The sequence below is a fragment of the Danio aesculapii genome, chromosome 14 (assembly GCF_903798145.1).
Source record: "Danio aesculapii chromosome 14, fDanAes4.1, whole genome shotgun sequence".
NCBI classification, from domain to species: domain Eukaryota; kingdom Metazoa; phylum Chordata; class Actinopteri; order Cypriniformes; family Danionidae; genus Danio; species Danio aesculapii.
In genome coordinates, this window is record NC_079448.1 from 54,051,255 (window position 1) to 54,073,875 (window position 22,621).

The 22,621-nt window shown below is 35.2% G+C and overlaps 1 protein-coding gene across 1 annotated transcript in view; it reads right to left on the reverse strand.

Annotated features, from left to right (window-relative positions):
- The window catches only part of cdhr2 (cadherin related family member 2), a 51,195-nt gene continuing 28,574 nt past the window's right edge, over positions 1-22,621 (reverse strand). The window contains exons 18-31 of the mRNA XM_056472732.1: positions 20,085-20,157; positions 19,420-20,004; positions 16,209-16,280; positions 15,639-15,688; positions 12,515-12,672; positions 11,956-12,049; positions 10,274-10,362; positions 9,367-9,435; positions 8,650-8,797; positions 8,390-8,511; positions 7,116-7,229; positions 5,087-5,170; positions 3,095-3,158; positions 1-642 (exon numbers count right to left, since the gene is read on the reverse strand). Of these exons, the coding sequence (XP_056328707.1) occupies positions 487-642; positions 3,095-3,158; positions 5,087-5,170; positions 7,116-7,229; positions 8,390-8,511; positions 8,650-8,797; positions 9,367-9,435; positions 10,274-10,362; positions 11,956-12,049; positions 12,515-12,672; positions 15,639-15,688; positions 16,209-16,280; positions 19,420-20,004; positions 20,085-20,157 (1,878 nt within the window). The 3' untranslated portion in view covers positions 1-486. The remainder of the gene's footprint in view (positions 643-3,094; positions 3,159-5,086; positions 5,171-7,115; positions 7,230-8,389; positions 8,512-8,649; positions 8,798-9,366; positions 9,436-10,273; positions 10,363-11,955; positions 12,050-12,514; positions 12,673-15,638; positions 15,689-16,208; positions 16,281-19,419; positions 20,005-20,084; positions 20,158-22,621) is intronic.

The window sequence follows — 22,621 nt, forward strand, 5'->3', positions numbered from 1 at the left end:
TATATATATATATATATAATATTGCAGCCTCTTGCGATTAACTAATCGCAATGTTTCAAATTGCATTTTGATTTCGATTAATCGCACAGCCCTAGTTTAGAGTAAAATTTTACAATGCTGTAAATACATATAGAGCAAGATCAATTGTGCTGTAAATGTAAATAGTGTTTTTGCTGTCTGTGAGTTACTGGCGAACTGCTGCCGGTAAGTTATTGTAGATTCTTCAGAAAATTGTTAACAGTGTTTGTAAAATCCAAATATGAACTGGTATATCATATATGTAATTTGCATATCAGCCTTACATTAGATTTCTATATGAGGTTGCTTGCTTTTAGTGCATTCGCCAAATCATTGTGTGTGTTTTTTCTTCACATTTGATAGTGCAGGTATTATTGTTCAGAGTTTTCTGTCTCTTTTCTTTTGGCAGGAGCACATACATGTGACTTGGCAGACAGGTGGAGGTGGGAGTGATTGATTTGCTGAATGTTAGAGGTCAGTGGTGTCTACTGAATGGTTTGTAAAAGTGAGACCGGGACCGTCTGCTCCTCTTTTCTTCTCTCGCTGAGCCAAAGCGGCACCCAGAGGCTCGATGTACGGAGATTCGCTCCTCTCTTCATCCTCTTCTTCTTCCTCCTGAATCACCTGCAGAACAGCAGAAAACACACACTCAAAACAGATGCCACAGGTATATTGGGTATTATTATATATTTGTTTAATTGAGAAAAACTTTTTTTCAATACGTTTATGAACATATTAGTTTTAATAACTCATTTCTGATAACTGATTTCTTTTCTCTTTGCCATGATGACAGTAAATAATATTTGACTAGATATTGTTTAAGTTACTAGTATTCAGCTTAACGTGACATTTAAAGACTTAACTAGGTTAATTAGAGTAAAGTTAGGGTAATTAGGCAAGTCATTGTATAATAGTAGTTTGTTCTGTAGACCAGTGTTTCCCAACCCTGTTCCTGGAGGTACTCTAGGTTTTGGAGTCTCTTCTAATGTTCTGATTAGTTGTTTCAGGTGTGTTTGATAAGGGAGAGGATGAAAATGTGTACTGTTGGCGTGCCTTCAGGAACAGGGTTGGGAAACTCTGCTGTAGACTATCCAAAACAAATATTGCTTATTGAACTTAAAAAGGTTTTAAAAAATTTTAAAAACTGCTTTCATTCTAGCCGAAATAAAAAAGTAAGACTTTCTCCAGAAGAAAAAATATTATAGGAAATACTGTGAAATATTTTTTTGAATCTATTAAATATCACTTGAGAAATATTTGATGAAGAATAAATATTGCACATGAAGGTAAATTTGTCCCCAATTGTATATGTACATCTTTTTCGATTTAAAGATTAACAAAACGAAACAAATAACATTTATTTTCTTCAGTGCATTAATTTAGCATGGATTAATTGTTCACTTTAATACTGCAATAGTAAAATATACTTTGTTTATTTTGATTTCATGCGGATTTAATGCAGATACATCTCTTGTTGATTTTGACTAGTAGTCTTGAGTTTTATGCACTCAAAGAAATGTTGCTGCTTGTTCAAACTAATTTAAAATCAGTTGAAACAACACAAGTCTTAGATATTTTTGGGACAACTTATTGTTTTGGTTAATCCATATAAATTTGTGAAAACAATTAAGTTAACTTAATCGATTTGTGTTGGAACAACATAAAGAACTTGTGTGGAAGCCAACATTTATGCTCAAAAGAAGTTTTTTTTGCTGCTTGTTCAAATTACCTATTTAAAATAAGCTGAATCAACACTATTGTTGAGTTTTTAAAGGGGACAACTTGTTTGTTTTATGTTTAATACACTTAAATTTGTAAAAATATAAAAATCTTAATCTTACATTTACATTTTACATTTAGTCATTTAGCAGACGCTTTTATCCAAAGCGACTTACAAATGAGGACAAGGAAGCAATTTACTCAACTATAAGAGCAGCAGTGAACAAGTGCTACAGACAAGTTTCAGGTGTGTAAAGTCTAAGAAGCTTAAATTTTGTAGTGGGACTATTTTGTGTAGATTGTGTGGAATCCAGCATTTTTACAGTGTAGAGCAATTCCATGCAAATGTCAACCTTGCCCAGAGGCGCAAAAAGGGGGTATGCAGTATATGCATCACATAGGGGCGCTTCACATGGGGGGCGCCATTGTGCCAAAACGATTTTCGAAATTATCCTTATTAAAAGTTTCAAATAACAAAAATAAATAAATATGTTTTGTTAAAAATGTTTTATTTTGCATTTTATGCGAGTATAATATTGTATTTTATTAAATAAAAAATTATACCATGAGTTGCATACGTTGGCACACACGTTTTAATTCAAAATCATTTAACACAATAACATGCAGTCACACAGCCAAGTTTTAAGTGCTCATGTAGACGTAACTGTTTAGATTTTTTACATTTTTATAAACTGAAATAAACTGTCAAATCATACATACAGTCCAATTTGAACTTGAACCCACATACCCCTCAGTAAATGTGTAGTTGCACCCCTGACCTTGCCATGAAAAAAAATAAGTTTTCACCAAAATAGTGAAACCCTTTCTAGGTTTTTTGTGTACATTTTTACAGTACTTGAAAAATACTCTAAAATATCTCTGTCAATTTTTTACAAATTATTATATTTGATTTACCAAAGTCACACAAGTGCCAATATCACATCTGTCTCATCCATAATGAAGCTTTTTCCTCATAAATGCAACAATATAAAATAAAATCAATCATTTTGTTATCTATACAGAGCTGACTCCTCTCCTTTTGATTAGCATTATTTATTTGGGTTGTGCAGTTTAATTCACAGAATTTCTACAAAGTATATTGTGTACTGCAAACTCGCATACTTTTCAGTCACATCCATAATGCATGTTTATTTTCCTCATTTAAAATATGTTTACAGATTGATCTGATTTCATAACCTTGTAGTTAGTTGTTTTGTAAAATATAAGCAGATGTTTCAATATAATGTTAACATATACTTTCTGTGTGAGTTTATTGTTTGAGGTTTTACTGCAAATGTCACATGCATAACGCTGAGATTGCTCTGTAACATCATCTTCATTTTAATAATGCATTTACCATCATGGGCATATTGTCTTTCTCTGCCATGGCCATGTCAATGTTGTAGTCCAGGGAATTAAGGCTAAAAGAGAAGAGAAACAGCACACAAATACAAATTCAGAAACACACAAAGCTAATCTACTGAAGACATACAAGACATTATGAAAAACGAGTTACCAGGAGAGAAATTTTCCACCAGTTACGCAGCTTGAAAGAAATCCATAAAACCATAATGTTTCATTTGCTGTACTTTAGGGTGATTATGATATATTAGAATAAATATACATTATTTATTTATTTATATATATATATATATATATATATATATATATATATATATATATATATATATATATATATATATATATATATATATATATATATTACACACACACACATAAGTTTAGTCAGTACTAAAGCCAAAGCTTGAGCTAATGTAACAAAATAACTGAAGAACACAGTCCAAATTACTGCACCCAAATTAATATGTTGGGGAAAAATATTAAATAACATTTAAAAAACAGGAAAAATCAAGAAAAACATAAAAAAAACATCGAATTTAGTTGAAATAATGTAGTTTGAATTGTTTTTTCAATAACTTAAATGTAAATGTATTATTTTTCTATTCCTGAAGATGTTTGGTGACCAAACCCTTTTTTTAATGCATGTTACTGTTTAATAAAATGATTTTGTTTAAATGCACTACAAATTATTGGTTAAATTCACTGAGAGAGGCAAAGAAATGGTGATTTTCAAAAGTGTGTACTTGTTTATGCAGAGCCCTGTATGTAGAATTGCTGATTTCACAATTTAAACTATTAATAGTGAACAAATATCACCAGTCTTTTCAACTTGTGTTATGATTTCAGAGTTACAAAGAATCAAATAGACACAGAACTACCAGGAGGACAGTTTAGCTCAAATACAAACACTGAATTTTTTAGATTCAAATCATATTTAAATCATGAATTTAAAGCATGATGCTCCAAATGAAGCTGAAAAGCATCTGCTAAAATGCTTTAATGTAAAAATAAAGGATGTAGCAATTACATAATGTACACATTACATAATATCAGTGTGTTTACAGTATTGAGTGTGAAATGCAGCCTTGATTTCATTTCTATCACAAGCATACAATATTTTTACTAATCTACAAACTGTAATACAGTGGTGCTTGCTCTTACAATACTTTAACAGCCCAATTAATGAGGTAATGGGTAATTAAGTGCAAACTGAATGAAAATGACTAGATGAAAAGTCTAAATCAGCAATTTTTTTGCAAGATGTGAAATAAGTCTAATGTCCCTAGCGTGTATGTATGACGTTTCGGCTTAAAATACCACACAAATATAATACAGATTTTTTTCTAACTCACTGAAACTGACCTTTTTAGACTTCAATCCAATGTGTGTCATTCTGGTGACTGTCGCTTTAAATTCAAATGAGATTTTAAAAAGAGGGTGGAGCTACAAATGTCTATGCATCACCATGGCAGCAGATTCAAAACAGGACTAACGTTATCAGTGTGAAAAACTGAAAGAGTCAAAAGCAGTGGCTCAGAAGACACCTATAAAGCTCCACATCTATAATCCTCTTAGTCTATGCTGACATTATCTTCAGTATCTCAAACACTCTGATGGCTGATGGACAGACGGCTGCTTCTCACTCAGGGCTGCTGTTTATGCTAATGAGGGAGAGATGGCCACTAGTGGGCGGGGCGTTCCCCCTCTGATGACATGTACAAATGGAGAATGTCAATCAAAGTGTTTTTGCAAGTCTGATTATAAAAAAAATACGACTAAAGCATTTTTACCATCAGAAGCGGGTTATATTCTCACACTGCTGCCTCACAACTGTGTTAAAACCCCTTATAAAAGTGATTAATGCATAACAGGTAACCTCTAATGGACTTTTTCAATAATGAAAGCATTCTTCTTTTCTCTCTCTTTTCTAATGCATTCAAAGCAATCTCCAGCACTGATGTCTATGGTGTGTGCTGTAAAGATGTACCTCTCTCTGTCTGCACTGGATCCGTCTTCATCAAAGCCCAGGTCTGTGGCCGTATCAATATTCATATTCAGCACTGGGTTTGCTCTGTGGATCAAATCAGACAGAATCACTCACTTTCCATAGCACAAAGTGTTTCATGCTTTCTCTGGGGTCTGATTTAAAAACGTTGTGTAGAAACCTTCCTAAAAGTGAACGTACACCTGAATAAAATTGAATTAATGGCTCACATGATGATTTAAAGTGGTTAAATTAAGTCATATTAAGTTAAATACTCATGTTAAGTTAAATACTCAGAGTTTATTTACAGCTTTATAACACATTCTCTGGGCAAGTTTGTTGTTTATATATAGTAACTTTTGTGGAAAGTGCCGTTTTTTTTTTTTTTTTTTTTGGGGGGGGGGGGGGGGGGGGGGGGGGGGGGGTGGGGGGTTGGGGGTCTTTGTAAAGGAGACCCCTAGTGTGACAAAAGTAATTACTAAATACATCTTTCAAATTGTAATTAAATTACTTTTCTAATTACTTTATTTGAAGTAAGGTAAAACTCACATAAATATCAGTGCATAGAAAATAAACTCCTAATTTAAAAAATGTTAATCAAACAAGACCATTTAGATTTGTTTAAAACAAAAATCTGGGTTTCCGCAGGGTCTTAAAAAGTCTGAAATTAGACAAATTAAAGTCTTAAAGTCTTAAATTGGCTGTTCTAGATCTTAAATATTTTTGCACAGGTCTTATTTTTCCGATGTCCACGTAATGATACATCTAATGCTCATTTAAATAATTTTTTGTTGCTGTTTCTTGGTTTTTATGGTGTTGTAGTTCTTTATTTTACTAGTCCTAATGTAATTCAAACACTGGGAGAACATGCAAATTCCACACAGAAACGCCAACTGACCCAGCCGAGGCTCGAACCAGTGACCTACTAGCTGTGAGGCAAGATCGCTACCCACTGCGCCACCCCGTCGCCCAACTTTGTAAGCATGAATTTGTTTTAAAATATTGAACCGTATTAATGATATGACGTAGTTCTGGAAACTTCCTACTGTTTATTAATTTGACTTTTTTGTTTGTTTTCCTGTAGTTCAATAGTGCATCTAACATGTCTTTAGCACTGTTCAATTAGAATCATCTTATTTTACCACAAATTTTGTGATTTTGCATTTTCTCTCGTGTGTGTGATATAGGTCTTAAATTTAGTACTTAATGGTCTTGTGATATAGGTTGTAATATAGGTCTTAAATTTAATACTTAATGGTCTTGTGATATAGGTTGTGATATAGGTCTTAAATTTAATACTTAATGGTCTTGTGATATAGGTTGTGATAGAGGTCTTAAATTTAATACTTAATGGTCTTGTGATATAGGTTGTGATATAGGTCTTAAATTTAATACTTAATGGTCTTGTGATATAGGTCTTAAATATAGGTCTTAAATATATATATATATATTTGTATCAAAACAGAACATATCAAATGAATGAGATGTCATTTGACCAAACGGTTGACTATGTTTTTACTGTTTTAAATAATGTTAAAGTCATTTAAAGAATGACTGTTTTAAATAATGGTTTACAGCATTGTTGGTTTACAAAAGAAATTAAACTAACATAATCCTGTTGCGCTACTGCACTTGATTTTGGCTTTATTGTAAAAAAAAAACAAGAAAACATGATAAACGAGAATCTGAAATATTTTATGGCATACTTAAAAAAAATAAAGATGATTTAGAATTCCAAAAAGTTTTATTTTGAATATTTATTTTAATAAGTTGGTCTTACACTTCATATTTTCAGATTTTTCATAGTATATGTATTAATTCCAGTACTTTTACCACAAACCGACATATCAACCATTTGGTAGAGTATTTTAGAAATGATGGGATATTGAGTGTGTTAACTAGCAACATTAGGAGTTAAATGCAATCCAAACATTTTCTTTTCTCTGTGGGGTAGTTAAAGGGTTATAATAGTTATAATTTATAATTACCTAAAGATAAAAGTCATCTCTTAAAGTACATTTCAGTTTCTCACCCTTCTTTGGTGTATTTGTTGGTTCCAGGAACGACGGGTCCGCTCTTCTGGTTCTGGATGACCACCGTGGCTGCAGAGTTCATGGCTTTGGAGGCTTTCAGTTTCCTCTTGTAACTGAAGTGGGAAAACAGGTGGAAATTCAGCTGAGCAGGTGTGTGATTGTGTACATGTGTGTGTGAATACACTGGGTAGTTAATGAAAATTTGTTGTTAGTAATATAATCTTTTATAGACCATTCACACAGAAAGTGGCTTTGCATCCTAAAAAACTAGTGATTGCAGAAACAAAGCTTTTTAATGCGTTGAAACAATTGAACCGATTACTTTACCAAATGATTCACTGTTTCGAAGTGTTTGAAAAAGCAAATGCTAGGGACACCTGCTGGTCAAAACGGTGCAACAAAAACTCAGGCAAAACATGCATTAGAACTGACTTTTTCAAACATATTGTGAAGATCGGTATCGGCCGATAATCACATTCATGACTTGATCAGTACTCCCCAATCTGGCCTATCATGAACCGATCGCAGGTCACACAGCTGTCAAGTGAGTTTTGACGAAGAAAAACAATGGAAAAGCAGCACACGGAATGGAAACACTTTCAGTTCAGTGTGATCGGCCCCTTAGATCACACACATATGAAATTGTAATCTGATTACTTTTGGATTACATTTAGATTACTTTTGTGCCAATCTTTATTTGATATCACATATTCAAGTAGGATAATCTACTTGTACTTGTGGCCTCAACAGCTTCATCCGATGGTTATTTTTGGTATAACACCTATCAAATTGAAGGAAACTCAATTTTTTGTGATATCAAACTTAAATTTGAAGAACAGCTTGATTTAGATGTATGACTTTGATTTTATTGCCATTTTTAGATCCACATAATTTTGTATGATAAAGATGTTATGTAAAATAAAGGTTTAGTACTGTACATTTGCGTTAGAATTTAAGAAATATAGTTTTTGCACTTATTTTTTTGAATGTAGTGATAATCTGCTGACTTTTCCTCAAAATCCATTTTATTTTTTTCTCAAATTCTGTTTTTGTTTTGTTTTTTTGTTAATTTTTTTTTGCATTTAATTGTTTTCTGTTTCAATTTTCTGCGTTCCATTTTAATGGTTAAATTAAATTTTAGTAATCAAAAAACTGCAAGGCTGGACTCTCTGTAAAAACAATTGTTTTATAAATCATGTCTTCAAGTTAAAAAAGTTTAATAAACGAGATCGGAGATCAGTGCAAGCAGAAAGAGTAATTCAATAGTCCTTACTTTCTTCTGATGCACACCAGCGATGTGGTCATTACAACTAGAACGATGGCCAGCGCAGCCATCAGACCGATCATGATGTACACCTCAGCCTTCACACCAGTCGGATCTTCACCGGTTGTCGACTGTTAATAAAAATAAATATTTAATGTGGTGAAAATAACATCTTGATAATACCAGATACAGAGAAAAGCTTCAACAATTATTCGACACCATCAGAAGCCTAGACTTGAAAAATTATCATTTGTGCATTGTTTGCTTACAATGCCAGTAAATCCGAGCTGTGCTAGCTGCTGTCCAAACTCCTTATAGACCTCTTCAGAGTTGAGGATGGAGGTCACTGCGTCATAATCCAGCGCAGAGCCATTCGGGAACACAAAATACGCCTCTAGAATCGTCTTCTCTTCAGCTCTGCAAAAATAATTCTGCTTTTACTGGATGTTTATTATTTACATGCTGTATTAATTCATATTTTGAATCTGCATATTCATATTTTCGGATTATATGCAACATTTTAATCAGAAAAAGAAATCTTAGCTTTTTTTTCTACAGTAAGTCATTGGCTAGTAAAAACATACCCAATATTCCCTCTGTAAAACCTTTGACTAATGAGTCAAACAAGTTAAAAGTGAATGTTAAACCTGATTTTATGCGATGTCTTTTTAGATTTAAAAGCAAAACTTTATGCAAATTAGCATGTATGTAATGAAACAATTCCTTAATGGCAAACTTATGCAATTTATAAATTCTTGTGTTTAATGGAATCAATTAATAGTGAAAGTCTGGTTATATAAATTACTTTATTAATTACCAGAATAGTGTAATTACAGTAGCACCGTCTAAAAAAAGTCCTAAAAAGACTTGTTTTCTACATTATTTTATGACATAAACGCCACCTGCTGGATCACATGATCACAGCACAGGGACAAACTCTTGAGTTTGGTGTGATTCAGTGTGTTTTTTTCTCTCTCCAGTCTTACCGCTGAATCCCCGAATCGCTGAACACGTTAAAGATTTCCACCATTGCTTTTGTGGCACTCTGCAGAATGCTGTAAGAGAAATATCACACATTGAAATAATAAATAACCATGAATCATATTCATCAGCAACTCCTCCAAATACACCAGTACATTGAGGAGTGCATTCAAGAGGAAAAACTATTGAAACCATCATAGAATTTGTAATGGTTTAGTGTAAAATATTGATGGTTAAATTGAGACTGCACTAGTCCTCTGGGTCTCTATAGGTCTTTTGTTTGTCTTCTATTGGTAAAAAATATATATTTTCTATTGAATATATGCCAATACACCCTAGAAACCAGTATTGATATCATTTATTACATTTACATTTAGTCATTTATGACAATATTGTCATAAATATTGATAATATTATGATAGATAGATAGATGATATATAGATGATAGATAAAATTATTAATATTTGATTGTTTGTACAGTTTTTAATGGTATTTGTAGTGAAAACCAGTGTTGGAGAAAATAACTTTCAAATGCAGTACAATCTTGCAGGCATTATTTTACTTTTGGACTTGCTTATTTGTCATAACACTTTTTAAATGTCTGCTTATGACAAATGTAAAGCCTGTTTACACCAGAAGTGAAATATGAATGCTGATTTCTCTCTGCATGGACAGGGGAATAAATGTCAGTCAATGCAGGAAAAACAAAGTAACCAGAGACTTTTAAAAATGTTCTTGGATATAAAAATGAATGCATTACTTTAGTAGTTGCTTAAATTGATCTGATTACATAACATGTTATGTGTAATGCATCACACACACACACACCCCTCCTCAACACTGGTTGTAAACATTGTGATCTTCTATGATGATTTCTGTAGTTTTTCTTTTGTTTTAACTGTGATTTCTTACCCTCTGACCTGCGGCAACGCCTCGTTTACTTCAGCAACAGTCTTATCAAACCTGAGACTGACCCTGAAGGAGCTGTCCACCGTCAGGAGCTGCAAAACAATGCAGTAGAGAATGAGCAAAACAATCCTAAGTGAGTGAATAAATGAATTGAGTGAGTGATTGAATTTTGTGAACAAGTGAGTGATTGAACTGAATGAATGAATGACTGAGTGAGTGAACTCAGTGAGTGATTGAACTGAGTGAACGAGTGAGTGAATAAATGAATGAATGACTGAGTGAACAGAGTGAGTGATTGAACAAGTGAGTGAGTGAATGAATGAGTGAGTGATTGAATGAACGAGTGAGTGAATGAATGAATGACTGAGTGAACAGAGTGAGTGATTGAACTGATTGAATGAGTGAGTGAGTGAATGAGTGAGTGATTGAATGAATAAGTGAGTGATTGATTGAATGACTAAGTGAGTGAACTGAGTGATTGATTGAACTGAGTGAACGAGTGAGTGAGTGAATGAATGAATGACTGAGTGAGTGAACAGAGTGAGTGATTGAACTGATTGAACGAGTGAGTGAGTGAACGAGTGAGTGATTGAGTGAATGACTGAGTAAATGAGTGAGTGAACTGAGTGAGGGATTGAACTGAGTGAGTGAGTGAGGTAATGAATGAGTGAGTGATTGAATGAACAAGTGAGTGAATGATTGAATGACTAAGTGAGTGAACTGAGTGATTGATTGAACTGAGTGAACGAGTGAGTGAGTGAATGAATGAATGACTGAGTGAGTGAACAGAGTGAGTGATTGAACTGATTGAACGAGTGAGTGAGTGAACGAGTGAGTGATTGAGTGAATGACTGAGTAAATGAGTGAGTGAACTGAGTGAGGGATTGAACTGAGTGAGTGAGTGAGGTAATGAATGAGTGAGTGATTGAATGAACAAGTGAGTGAATGATTGAATGACTAAGTGAGTGAACTGAGTGATTGATTGAACTGAGTGAACGAGTGAGTGAGTGAGTGAATGAATGAATGACTGAGTGAGTGAGTGAACAGAGTAAGTGATTGAACTGATTGAACGAATGAGTGAGTGATTGAGTGAATGACTGAGTAAATGAGTGAGTGAACTGAGTGAGGGATTGAACTGAGTGAGTGAGTGAATGAATGAGTGAGTGATTGAATGAACGAGTGAGTGAATGATTGAATGACTAAGGGAGTGAACTGAGTGAGTGAGTAAATGAATGAATGAATAAATGAGTGAGTGAGTAAACGAATGAGTGAGTGAGTGAGTGAATGAATGAATGAGCGGGTGAACGAACGAATGAATGACCGGGTGAATGAGTGAGTCAGTTAACAAATGGACGGGTGAGTGCCTAAATGAGTGAAGGAGTGAGTGAATAAATTGATTGAGTAAATGAATGAGTGAGTGAGTGCCTGAATGAGTGAACTGAGGGAATGAATAAATAAATAAATGAGTGAGTGAGTAAATGAATAAGTGAGTGAAATAATGAGGGAGTGAATGAGTGAGGGAGGGAGTGAGTGATTTAATTTGAGTGAGTCAGGGAATGAGTGAGTGAATGAATTAATAAATGAATGAATTGAGTGAGGGAATAATTGAGTGAATGAACGAGGAAGTGGGTGAATGAATTAATGAGTGAGTCAATGAATGATGTTTAATGATGGAAATGCTTTACCTCGACCACACCTGTGGTGCTGAGTTTACCATTAACGGCCTCCACCTCCACCATAAACTTCCCTCTTTTATTATTATCCATTGCCTTCTGAGACCTGGAAATTACAAAGAGGTTGGAGACAAGATTATTAGCCCTCCTATGAAATGTAAAGTCTTTTTCAGAGATTTCCCAAGTGCTGTTTAACAAATAAAAAATAAATAAATTATAAACATTTCTAATAATAATGTAATTAAGGGCGTGGGGGGTTATAGTTATGCTAAAACAGCACTATATGTGTTTTTCTACCAACCCGTAGACCCTTATAAAAAACATGCACCATAACACCCCAATACACAGTGAACAGATTTAATGAATAGTGCATCATTTGAGACACAACTATTGTCTTTTAGTCACACTTGAATGTGTTTACTAACATGAACAAACAATGAACAAAACATTTATTACAGTATCTATTCATCTTTGTTAACATTAGTAGATGAAAATAAAGTCATTCATAGTTCATGTTAACTCACGTTTCCTCATCGCACCACATGATTTAAAAACAAACAGCTTTTCTCACCGTATATATGCGGTGTATCTTCCTTCAGCATCTTCCTGATCAAAGTTATCAGCGTAGAGAAACAGACTCTCGGTTTTATTCCCTTCACTGTCGATAAAGGTAATTTTGTTGACTTGAAATTTGATTTTCTTGTTTTCTCCTGTGTCTCTGTCAGTGGCCTTAAAAGGGGGAAAATTAATACACAAATTAATAAATACTATTCAAAGACATTACGTTTTGACATTTTAAATAGTTGATTCAAGCATATTATAGTATAAGAAATAATGGATTTTTCGTGACATGTTAATTCAAAATGATCAGGTTGAATGTGCAATGTGCTTTTAAAAAATACAGTCAATTAAAAGCTCGTATTAAAAACATTGTGAGATGGTTTACAGTCCAAAAATGGACTACAATGACAGATCGTGAACAATAATAACAAATAAATTAACGAATAATTAGGGATGTAACGATTCACCGTGAGTCGGTTGAAAATTGATTAAAATATGTGATGATTCAAATAATGTTTTGAACAGAGGGGGCGCTGTGTTTACAAGCGCAAACTCACTTTACCGCAGCGCAATGGCCTAGTTAGTGCGCTGATATGTGGTGCAGTAGCACGTCAGGGCGTCCCGAGTTCGAATCCCGGCTCCAGGACATTTCCCTACCCTACCCCCCTTTCTCTATCTCCAACTTCGCTTCTTGTCTCAATACTGTCCCAGCTAATACAGCCAAAAAGGCCAAAAATAAATCTTTAAATAAAAAAAAAAGCTCGCTTTACCTGCACATCAGTGGCGAGCAAGAGGTGGTGCGGAGGAGTACAATGACAGCGGTGGTGTGCGCCAGACAAACGCAAACTGTGTGCAAATACTGCAAAAAGATGTTTACTAACAGAACAACGAATATGATGCTCGTATACCATCAGCACAGTGAAAATCTACTGTCACAGACATCTATACGCAAAAAAAACTGATATTATAATATCACACTGGTATTATACTTATTAATTATACTAGCAGGGCTTGACATTAACACTCCCCAAATGGCGGGTAGATTTTAGTATGTTTTATATTGAGGTTGAAAATAATTTTTAAATTGTAGTTTTCTTATTGTGTTCGACAATAAGGATGGGCCAATATTCATGCAAATGTGATCTTAGAATCGAGAAGCAACACGACTGACAAAAATAACTGTGTTCGCGCGAGCAAAAGAAAGCAGCTGAATATCGAATGAGAAGATGATCACTCGTTGCGCACAGGTGGTGTGATGCGCGAGACTGTTAAAAAGCGCGCGTGCCCCCGTTTACTTGCGCGAAGCAACCTGCCTAGAGGAAACGCAACTGGTGCTTTTAAGAGCTCAAGATTAAAAATAATAATTATATATATATATAATTATTATTAATAATATATATTTTAACATAACTATAACCCCCCACCCCCTTAATTACATTATTATTAGAAATGTTTATAATTAATTTATTTTTTATTTGTTAAACAGCACTTGGGAAATCTCTGAAAAAGACTTTACATTTCATAGGAGGGCTAATAATCTTGTCTCCAACCTCTTTGTAATTTCCAGGTCTCAGAAGGCAATGGATAATAATAAAAGAGGGAAGTTTATGGTGGAGGTGGAGGCCGTTAATGGTAAACTCAGCACCACAGGTGTGGTCGAGGTAAAGCATTTCCATCATTAAAAATCAGCATATTATTAATAATAATTATATACATATATACATATATATACATATATACATATACATATATACATATATACATTTTGTAAGCAACAGCGGTCACTGCTTTAATTTTAATTATTCTTTGAACAGATTATTAACAGGCCTAACGATAACTGTGTGCACGTAATCATCCTTTCATTAACACTCACTGTATGTTTTTTTTTTTACCTGCTTTCTTTTGCTTGGTTAATATAGTTAATATAGTTTAATTATCTTTTTTTACATCAAAATTGCTTTAATATGAGATTAACTCCCCATTTATGTGTAGTAACTGCTGATCTGGGACCTTCAGCCAGGACAGATTACTGTGCATATATCAAAAGATTTGTTGAATTAAAAAGTGCATGTATGCAGCTATATTTTCCTTGTTTTGACACATTTAAAACTTGTGGCTAAGAAATAATTGTTTATTTTTGGTGTGGTCAGAGATAAATTTGGTAAATCCTTAATTTTGAGCCCTGAAAAGTAATGTGAAATAAAAACTAAGTGCAATGCGACACAACCCATTTGCTCATGCACATTGAGCAAGCTTACACACGACAGGCAAAATGAATGAGGTGAAATGAATGAGGCGTAATCAAGTAATTTTAGCATGCCAAAGTCAAATTTATGTATATAAAATATATTTTCCCAACAACAAAATTGTGGCTAGTGAAAATAGCGAGTGGCTAGTGATGTTGGAAATATGTTGGAATGTTGGAATAGCCACAGTGGCTGGTGATCAAAAAAGTTAATGTCAAGCCCTGTATACTAGTGATATTAATTTTTCAGCTTCATAATCATGTTCAACTCCTGTCTCTATCCTACTATATAATTAGTCATTTTGTAATCAGTATTTTATGTCAGTGGCATGGATCAGAGGGCCTATTGACCACCTCAGTACAGACTGCTCTCTGGTTTAGGAATAGCTTTCCTCTCCACACCAGCCATCTCACCCCCCAATGAAAGACTTTTATCATCAGCAGGGGACATTGTAAATCTACCAAAATCTCAGCTTATGCCAGAAAACAGAGATATGCTGATAATTCCTTTTAAAAATGTAAAATCTCAGCACAGTCACAGTTGTAGTTTGTTTACATTAATGAGTCTTTAGTTTCAATTATTGTTTTTCTTTTTATTTGTTTTTAAAATAGCAATTTAGTTATGGCAAAAAATATATTATTTTGCAAAACAAAATGTGCAGTGTTTAAGAAAAAAAATTAAAGGGCTCTTCAACTTTGTTTCAAATAATTTTGTTAAAAAATCGTGACTAAATCGTGCGATTAGTATCGTGAATCGTATCTAATCACGAGTCAGGTGAATCGTTACATCCCTACTAATAATTTAACAACAAATTAGTAAGTAAATAGTAGTCAAATTAATTAATTAATTTTTAGAAATCAACAAATTATACTCAAATGTAACACTTACATAAACTCTGGCGACAGATGTGCCGGTGTCGACCTTTTCAATCACCACAACTAGAGATAATTAAAGAAATATGCATGTTTTTATTCACTTAAAAACAAGTTCAAGATTAGGGCTGCACAATATATCATTTGAGTATCTATGTTTCTATCCGCAATAGTCACATCACAGGATTAGATTATATATTAAAGACTACAAAAATAAATCATTCGTACAATGATGACCATGTTATTTTATGTTTGTTCAATTTCTACACCTAAACACTGGTAGACTCTCCAGAAAACCATAAAGCGCAGATTATTTCACTTTTATTTTGCTCTGTTTGATTTATTTATGCTTGTAATTTATTATAGTTTATACAAACACACTGCATAGAAAAAGACTTGATCATCCCAATCCATCCAAATGAAGGAAATCTTTTGAAACGGCTGTTCAATTCATCTGGTGAAATTATATTCATATCGCAATATATGTTGTTGAAAAGCTAAATATGGCAACGTTAGATTTTTCCAATATCATGCAGCCCTAGTCAAGATGATGGTCATTCATATTTATCATCTGATTTTCCTTTACCATAGAAGTCCTGTAGGAAGACAAACTCAGGGGCGTTGTCGTTGATATCCACAATATTAATAGTGACGATTCCTGCAAGCATGCAAACAATATTTCATTAATATCTAAAGACCACAATCATTATGAAGGAGCTGGTCAGTGTGAGAAATATGGAAAACATATTGATGATTTCAGTAATGCAATAAACTTAACTTATCAAAATTAGTAGCTTTAATAGTGATGCATTTTTCTCAATTTGTTTCTTTTATTTATTTTTTGATGAATTAAAATAAAGTTTGACGGTTTTTTTAACATGTTAGATTTTATGGATGAAAACTCCAAGGCATTTGAAAAATGTGGAAACAATATTAAAATGCCTTTATTCACATGGCCTTAAAACCGTCTCTGCAAACACTTGCCTTCATCAGGATAACAGAAATGAGGTGCATCTGGAGTTTCTTTTAAACCCTGTGGTCTCATGACTCATTAGAATATCTAAATAATATATTGATCTCTGTTACCCTGATGAAGGCAAGTGCTTGCCTAAATGCACAGGTGCAGTTTTAAGGAATAACCATGTCAATAAAGGCTTTTTCAAGAGTTCACACTTAGCTGATGATTAATTATAAGCTTGTTTGGCATGCTGTCCCGGGAGAGAGCCCTGAGCTCAGAAGATCCTCGAGCCCGGGGCTCCCTCCCATTGCAAGGCGAGAGGGGAGTTTGAGCTCAGGTAGATCTCGAGAACTCCCCTGCTGTAGTAGCTAATGAACAGATAGTGGATGCTCTTAAGAGATAACTACTTACTAGGAGCATGTCTATGGTGCTGATTTTTATTAGTCAATTAACTTAAGTTGCATGTTTTGGGACGGTGGGAGGAAACCGGGGAACCCACGTGAGCACGGGGAGAAAGTGCAAACTCCCCACAGAAACGTCTGTTGGTTTGGTAAAGCCTGGAACCAGAGACGTTCTTGCTTTGAGGCAACAGTGCTAAGCACTGGGCCACCGTGTCATCCATCTAGGAAGAAGGAGGAGTAGGGGTGGATGGGGGATTCTTCAAAACGAAGATAGCGGTGGTACGTCACCCAGGGTATTTGTAGTGGCTTAGGAGTCGTCTGATTGGTGCATTGAGAATTGGATAATGCGGATCCAGCCGCTAGTAATCATAAGCACGTGATCCTCTTGAAATTAGTTTATAAATAAACTTCACTTAATATTTTTTCCAGTGCCTTGGACTGTTTATTTTACTGTTTATTCTGATGAATCCCTTACCCAAAGAGTACCAACACATTAATTAATAGACCCCACAGCATTTATTGTTTGATTTTGAAAAATGACAATGTTTGAGATGTCTTTATGACAACTTGACATTATCAAAACAACATAGCCTGTCATAAATCTGTCATAAACATGAAGCCATTATAATAGTATCATGAATATTTTTATGGTCCCTTTATTCAGTGGAACAAACTGAATTAGTTGTTGACATTTCTCAATGTAAGTGTCAAATAATTTCAAAACAGCGTCATTAATATTTAAAGACATTTAATTACATTTTAATGACAAATTCAATTTGTACTGATGTAGTTGAGGTCAATATTAAAGATGCTGTTATAAAATTCCTGACACAATTATGCCCTCATGACAATCATGTTTATGACAGATTTATGACAAGTTATGTTGTCTTGGTAATGTCAAGTTGTCATAACAAAGACAGGTTATGATGTATTTGCAGTAACACCATAGTTTAACTACTAACTACTGGTTTATTATCTGCCTGTTATTAAGATATTAACTGTTCATTAGTTGTAAACTATTAGTAGTAGTTTTAAAGTATGACCTTATTTAATTCACTCATTAATTTTCCTCCGGCTTAGTGCCTTATTTCAAGAGTTCACACTTAGCTGATGATATAAGCTTGTTTGGCATGCTGTCCCGGGAGAGAGCCCTGAGCTCATAAGATCCTCGAGCCCGGGGCTCCCTCCCGTTGCAAGGCGAGAGGGGAGTTTGAGCTCAGGTAAGTCTCGAGAACTCCCCCGCTGTAATAACCAATGAACAGCCAGTGATTGCTCTTGAGAGATAACCATTTACTAGGAGCATGTCTATAGTGCCAGTTTGGATTAGTCAATTAACTTATGCTGCATGTTTTTTGGACGGTGGGAGGAAACCGGGGAACCCGGGGGAAACCCACGTGAGCACGGGGAGAAAATGCAAACTCCGCACAAAAATGTCTGCTGGTTTGGTAAAGCCTAGAACCAGAGACATTCTTGCTGTGAGGCAACAGTGCTCAGCACTGGGCCACCGTGTCACCCATCTAGGAAGGAGGAGGAGTAGGGGTGGACGGGGGTATTCTTCAAAATGAAGATAGCGGTGGTACATAACCCAGGGTATTTGTAGTAGCTTAGGAGTCGTCTGATTGGTGCATTGAGAATTGGATAATGCGTATCCAGCCGCTAGCAATCATAAGCACGTGATCCTCTCGAAATTTGTTTATAACTAAACTTCACTTATCACAGTGGAATGAAACACCAACTAATCTAACATAGGTTTTATGCAGCGGATGCCCTTTCAGCTGCAACCCAGTACTGGGAAACATCCATACACACTCATTCACACACACACTTACACACACGTACACTACAGCCAATTTAGTTCCTCAATTCTCCTATAGGGAATGTGTTTGGACTGTGGAGGAAACCAGAGCAACCAGAGGAAACACACACCAACCCGGGGAGAACATGCATACTCCACAAATAAATGCCAACTGACTCAGTCGGGACTCAAACCAGTGAGCTACTTGCTGTGAGGTGGCAGTGCTAACCACTGAGCCACCTATGACCTTATTTTACATCCCTAAATCGATTATTAATCTAACTATTAATAAACAGCTAATTAGGGGTTTATTAAGCTAGTAGTGTTAGTTAATGGTTTGCTAATACCGTGAATTGAGACTTCAAATAAAGTATTACCGTATTTGATTATGTCAAGTTGTCAAAGACATCTTAAACAGTGTCATCTTTGCATTTAAAATGACATAAATAAACTAATGACACTTAATGACAGTTGTCATAAGAATGCATAAAATGTGTCGTGTCATTGTTATGAATGTTTTATGACACCCTATTCAAGTAAAGTGTCATCAATTTTTATTTATTTATTTATTTTTTGCATGTACTATCACTTTAAAAGCAAAACATACTAACAAAAAACACAGGAGAGAGTGTAAGTAACGCACCTTCACTACTGTTACTCCCCACCTCGGTGTAAATATCCACCACTCTGGCTGTCAGGAACACTACGTCACATTTCTCATAGTCAATAACATACTCCGTGTTAGCTATGATGTTGCCGTTGCTCTCAACGATGAACCACTCTTCAGGACACAGCCCTGTTGTGCCATTGCACTGGCATTTTGTAGAAACCAACTCATAGATTAGACTGTGGTTGGTGTCCACATCTTTGCCTTTGATTGTGGCCACCGGTACTGGCAAGGTGGTGTTTTCTTCCGCTTTCAGAATCATGCCTGATGGAAATTCAGGTGGAGTGTCGTTTACATCCTCCACTATAATATTCACCTCAGCTTCATCAGATTTCTGACCCAAGTCTGACGCCTGCACCTTCAGTGTGTATTTTTTGCGTTCGCTTTCGTAGTCCAGCTCAACAGACGGATCCACTGTAATGTTGCCTCTGTATCCGTTACTCAAGGCCTCGGAATAGATTATGAAACTCCCGAAACTACCATCGGTGATGCTGAAGAAGATGCGGTTGTTAAAGTCTGTTTGGTCAGCATCGTGAGCGTGCACAGAGCCAACGTATATACCTGAAGTAGGGGAAGACGTGAAGTTAGTTCATGAAAAGAGAAATTTCGGTAAATGAAATGAGTTTAGAAAAAGCGCTTGCCTTTTACACTTTCCTTGACATGGAACTCATAGGGAGAAGGGTCCAGGTAGCGTGGAGCATTGTCATTGACATCCTGAGGAAAAAAATTTAAAGGAAATAATTTCAAATAATAGTAAAATCATTGCATCTACATAATAATGTCAATGTCAATTTTATTTATATAGCACTATTTAATACAACCAGAGGTTGACCAATGTGCTGCACAGTACAAATCAAGACAGATAAAAAACAAATGTATTTATAAAATTATTGCTAAAACAGACAATTTTCACTGATAAAATACCAAATCAAAGAGGTAAGTTTTTAACCTAGATTTAAAAACAGACAGGGATGAAACAGATCTGATACAGAGGGGCAGAGCATTCCACAGCCTAGGACCAGCTACTGCGAAAGCACGGTCACCTCTGCATTTCAGCCTTGACTTAGGTATGAATAACAGTCTCTGGTTAGATGACCGAAGAGACCGACCAGGCTGATGCTCAATTAAAATGTCTGACAGATAAGAAGGTGCCAGGCCATTTAGAGATTTAAAAACCAAGGGAAGCATTTTAAAAGTGACTCGATAGTGCACAGGCAGCCAGTGCAGAGAGCGTAAAACTAGTGTAATGTGCTCATGTTTCTTGGTCCCTGTTAAAAGCCTTGCAGCTGCATTTTGAACTAATTGTAACCGGGATAAGGTTTTCTGACTAATCCCAAAGTATAATGAGTTATAATAGTCCAATCTATTGGTAATAAAAGCATGGATTATTTTTTCTAATTTTTTTCTGGATAAAATAGATTTAACTGTTTTTAAAAGTCGAAGCTGAAAGAAGCAGGATTTGACCACTGCATTTATCTGTTTGTCAAAGCTCAAGCCATCATCTAGAATGACACCAAGATTTTTTTACCCAGGGCTTCATAGAAAAACTTAATAAATTCACACAAGTAAAATTGAGTTTATGCCATTATGAGAACCGTCATCTTTTACTTCTTTTACTCACACTCAAAATCAAGTCAAATGCATGATATTAAAGGCGCTGTATGTAAGTTTTTGACTCTTCTAAAGCATGAAAACACCATCAAATATTTGCAGATATTTAAGAAACATAATAAGTGAACATTTTTGTTTATCTGAAAAACAATGCTGAAGTCAGATATTCTGCTTTGAAAATGTGTGTTACATGCTGGAATGCCACTTTAGCTCATTTTATTTCAGCACCCCAGGTTGCCTTATTGGAAAACCGTGTATTTAATTCATTCATTAATTCCGAAAGGCTCTCAAATCATGCATCCGTGACTGAAATGCGACCTCCGGTAGACAGTAGCAGACTCCGAAATGAGTTACAGATTCAGAGTTCCACATGAGGGGGTTATTAATTAGCAAATAATATCAATATTATGAGCGTAAGCATTAGGTGAGCAGGTTAAATTGTAACCCCGTGTCCTAACAACACGCTACATGACGAGATTTGCAGTGATAAGCAATTTGGCTGTTTGCACCAGACAAACACGACAAATTTTTTAATATATATATATTTATACAACACTTCTTACTGGTTCTTGAATCTGATTGGCTGATAGCCGTGCGATATTTCGCCAGTAACATCACTCAAAGGCCTCTTCACCCTTCATCTCTGTGTATTACTCCGGCCAAATACAGCCAGCAACAACCAGAGAGATGCTACAGTTTGACAAATATTACTGTTGTTAGACAACAAAATGTACTTTTGAGGCTTTTTTAGTCGAGAATGTAGTTGTTTAGATTGCAACTATGCAGTTTATCTGTAGGAATAGTGCCTATTTTAAAATATTTGCAATATCTGAGAGAGCTCGTCGCTGGCCATTAGCCTGCCATAGTGAAGTAGACCAAAGATGGTTGACGTTTTCTATCCACAAGATGGCGACAGGACCGCATACTAAGTCCTTGCTTAGATTAAAACTGTTGTGCGTTTTCTTGAGGGCGAAGCTGAAAATCGGAAGTGTCACGGTTTTTAAGGTGGACCAAATAGAGTCAATAAGAAGCTGCGAATTAGAATCTGGATTCAGCCTCGTCCCTCTTATCGCAAACACAACAGCAGTCTGGTAGTGATTGCGCTGCTTTTTTCGAGGTTAATTATTGTGATATTATAACGGTCGTTTAATGTTTGATATGCATTGTGTATAAATATCCCCTTTAAGAGGACTTCTTCTGTGGTTGTTTTACCTTTGAGATGTAAGCACGCATGTATGGGAGCTCAGTTCAGTTCTGGCGAGCTCTGAGAAGTGGTCGCGCTACCGCTGTATCATTCTTTTATTTCAATAATGTAGCATTTTATTTAGCGACGGATGTTTGAGTGTCTTTTTCTTTTCCTTTTGCCTACTCGTTGTTGACTGGCATGTATGTAGTCGACAGCACTTGGGAGAAACGCATAAAGGCCGATAGAAAGAGCGAAATAGTTTCTGTCTCCTTTTTTTATACCTTAAATTCTCTGAGTAAACGCTGGGAGAGCTGGCACCCGTCACAATACCGACGGCAACAGAGAAATACTGTAGACTGTAATAGACTGTAGGGAGATATC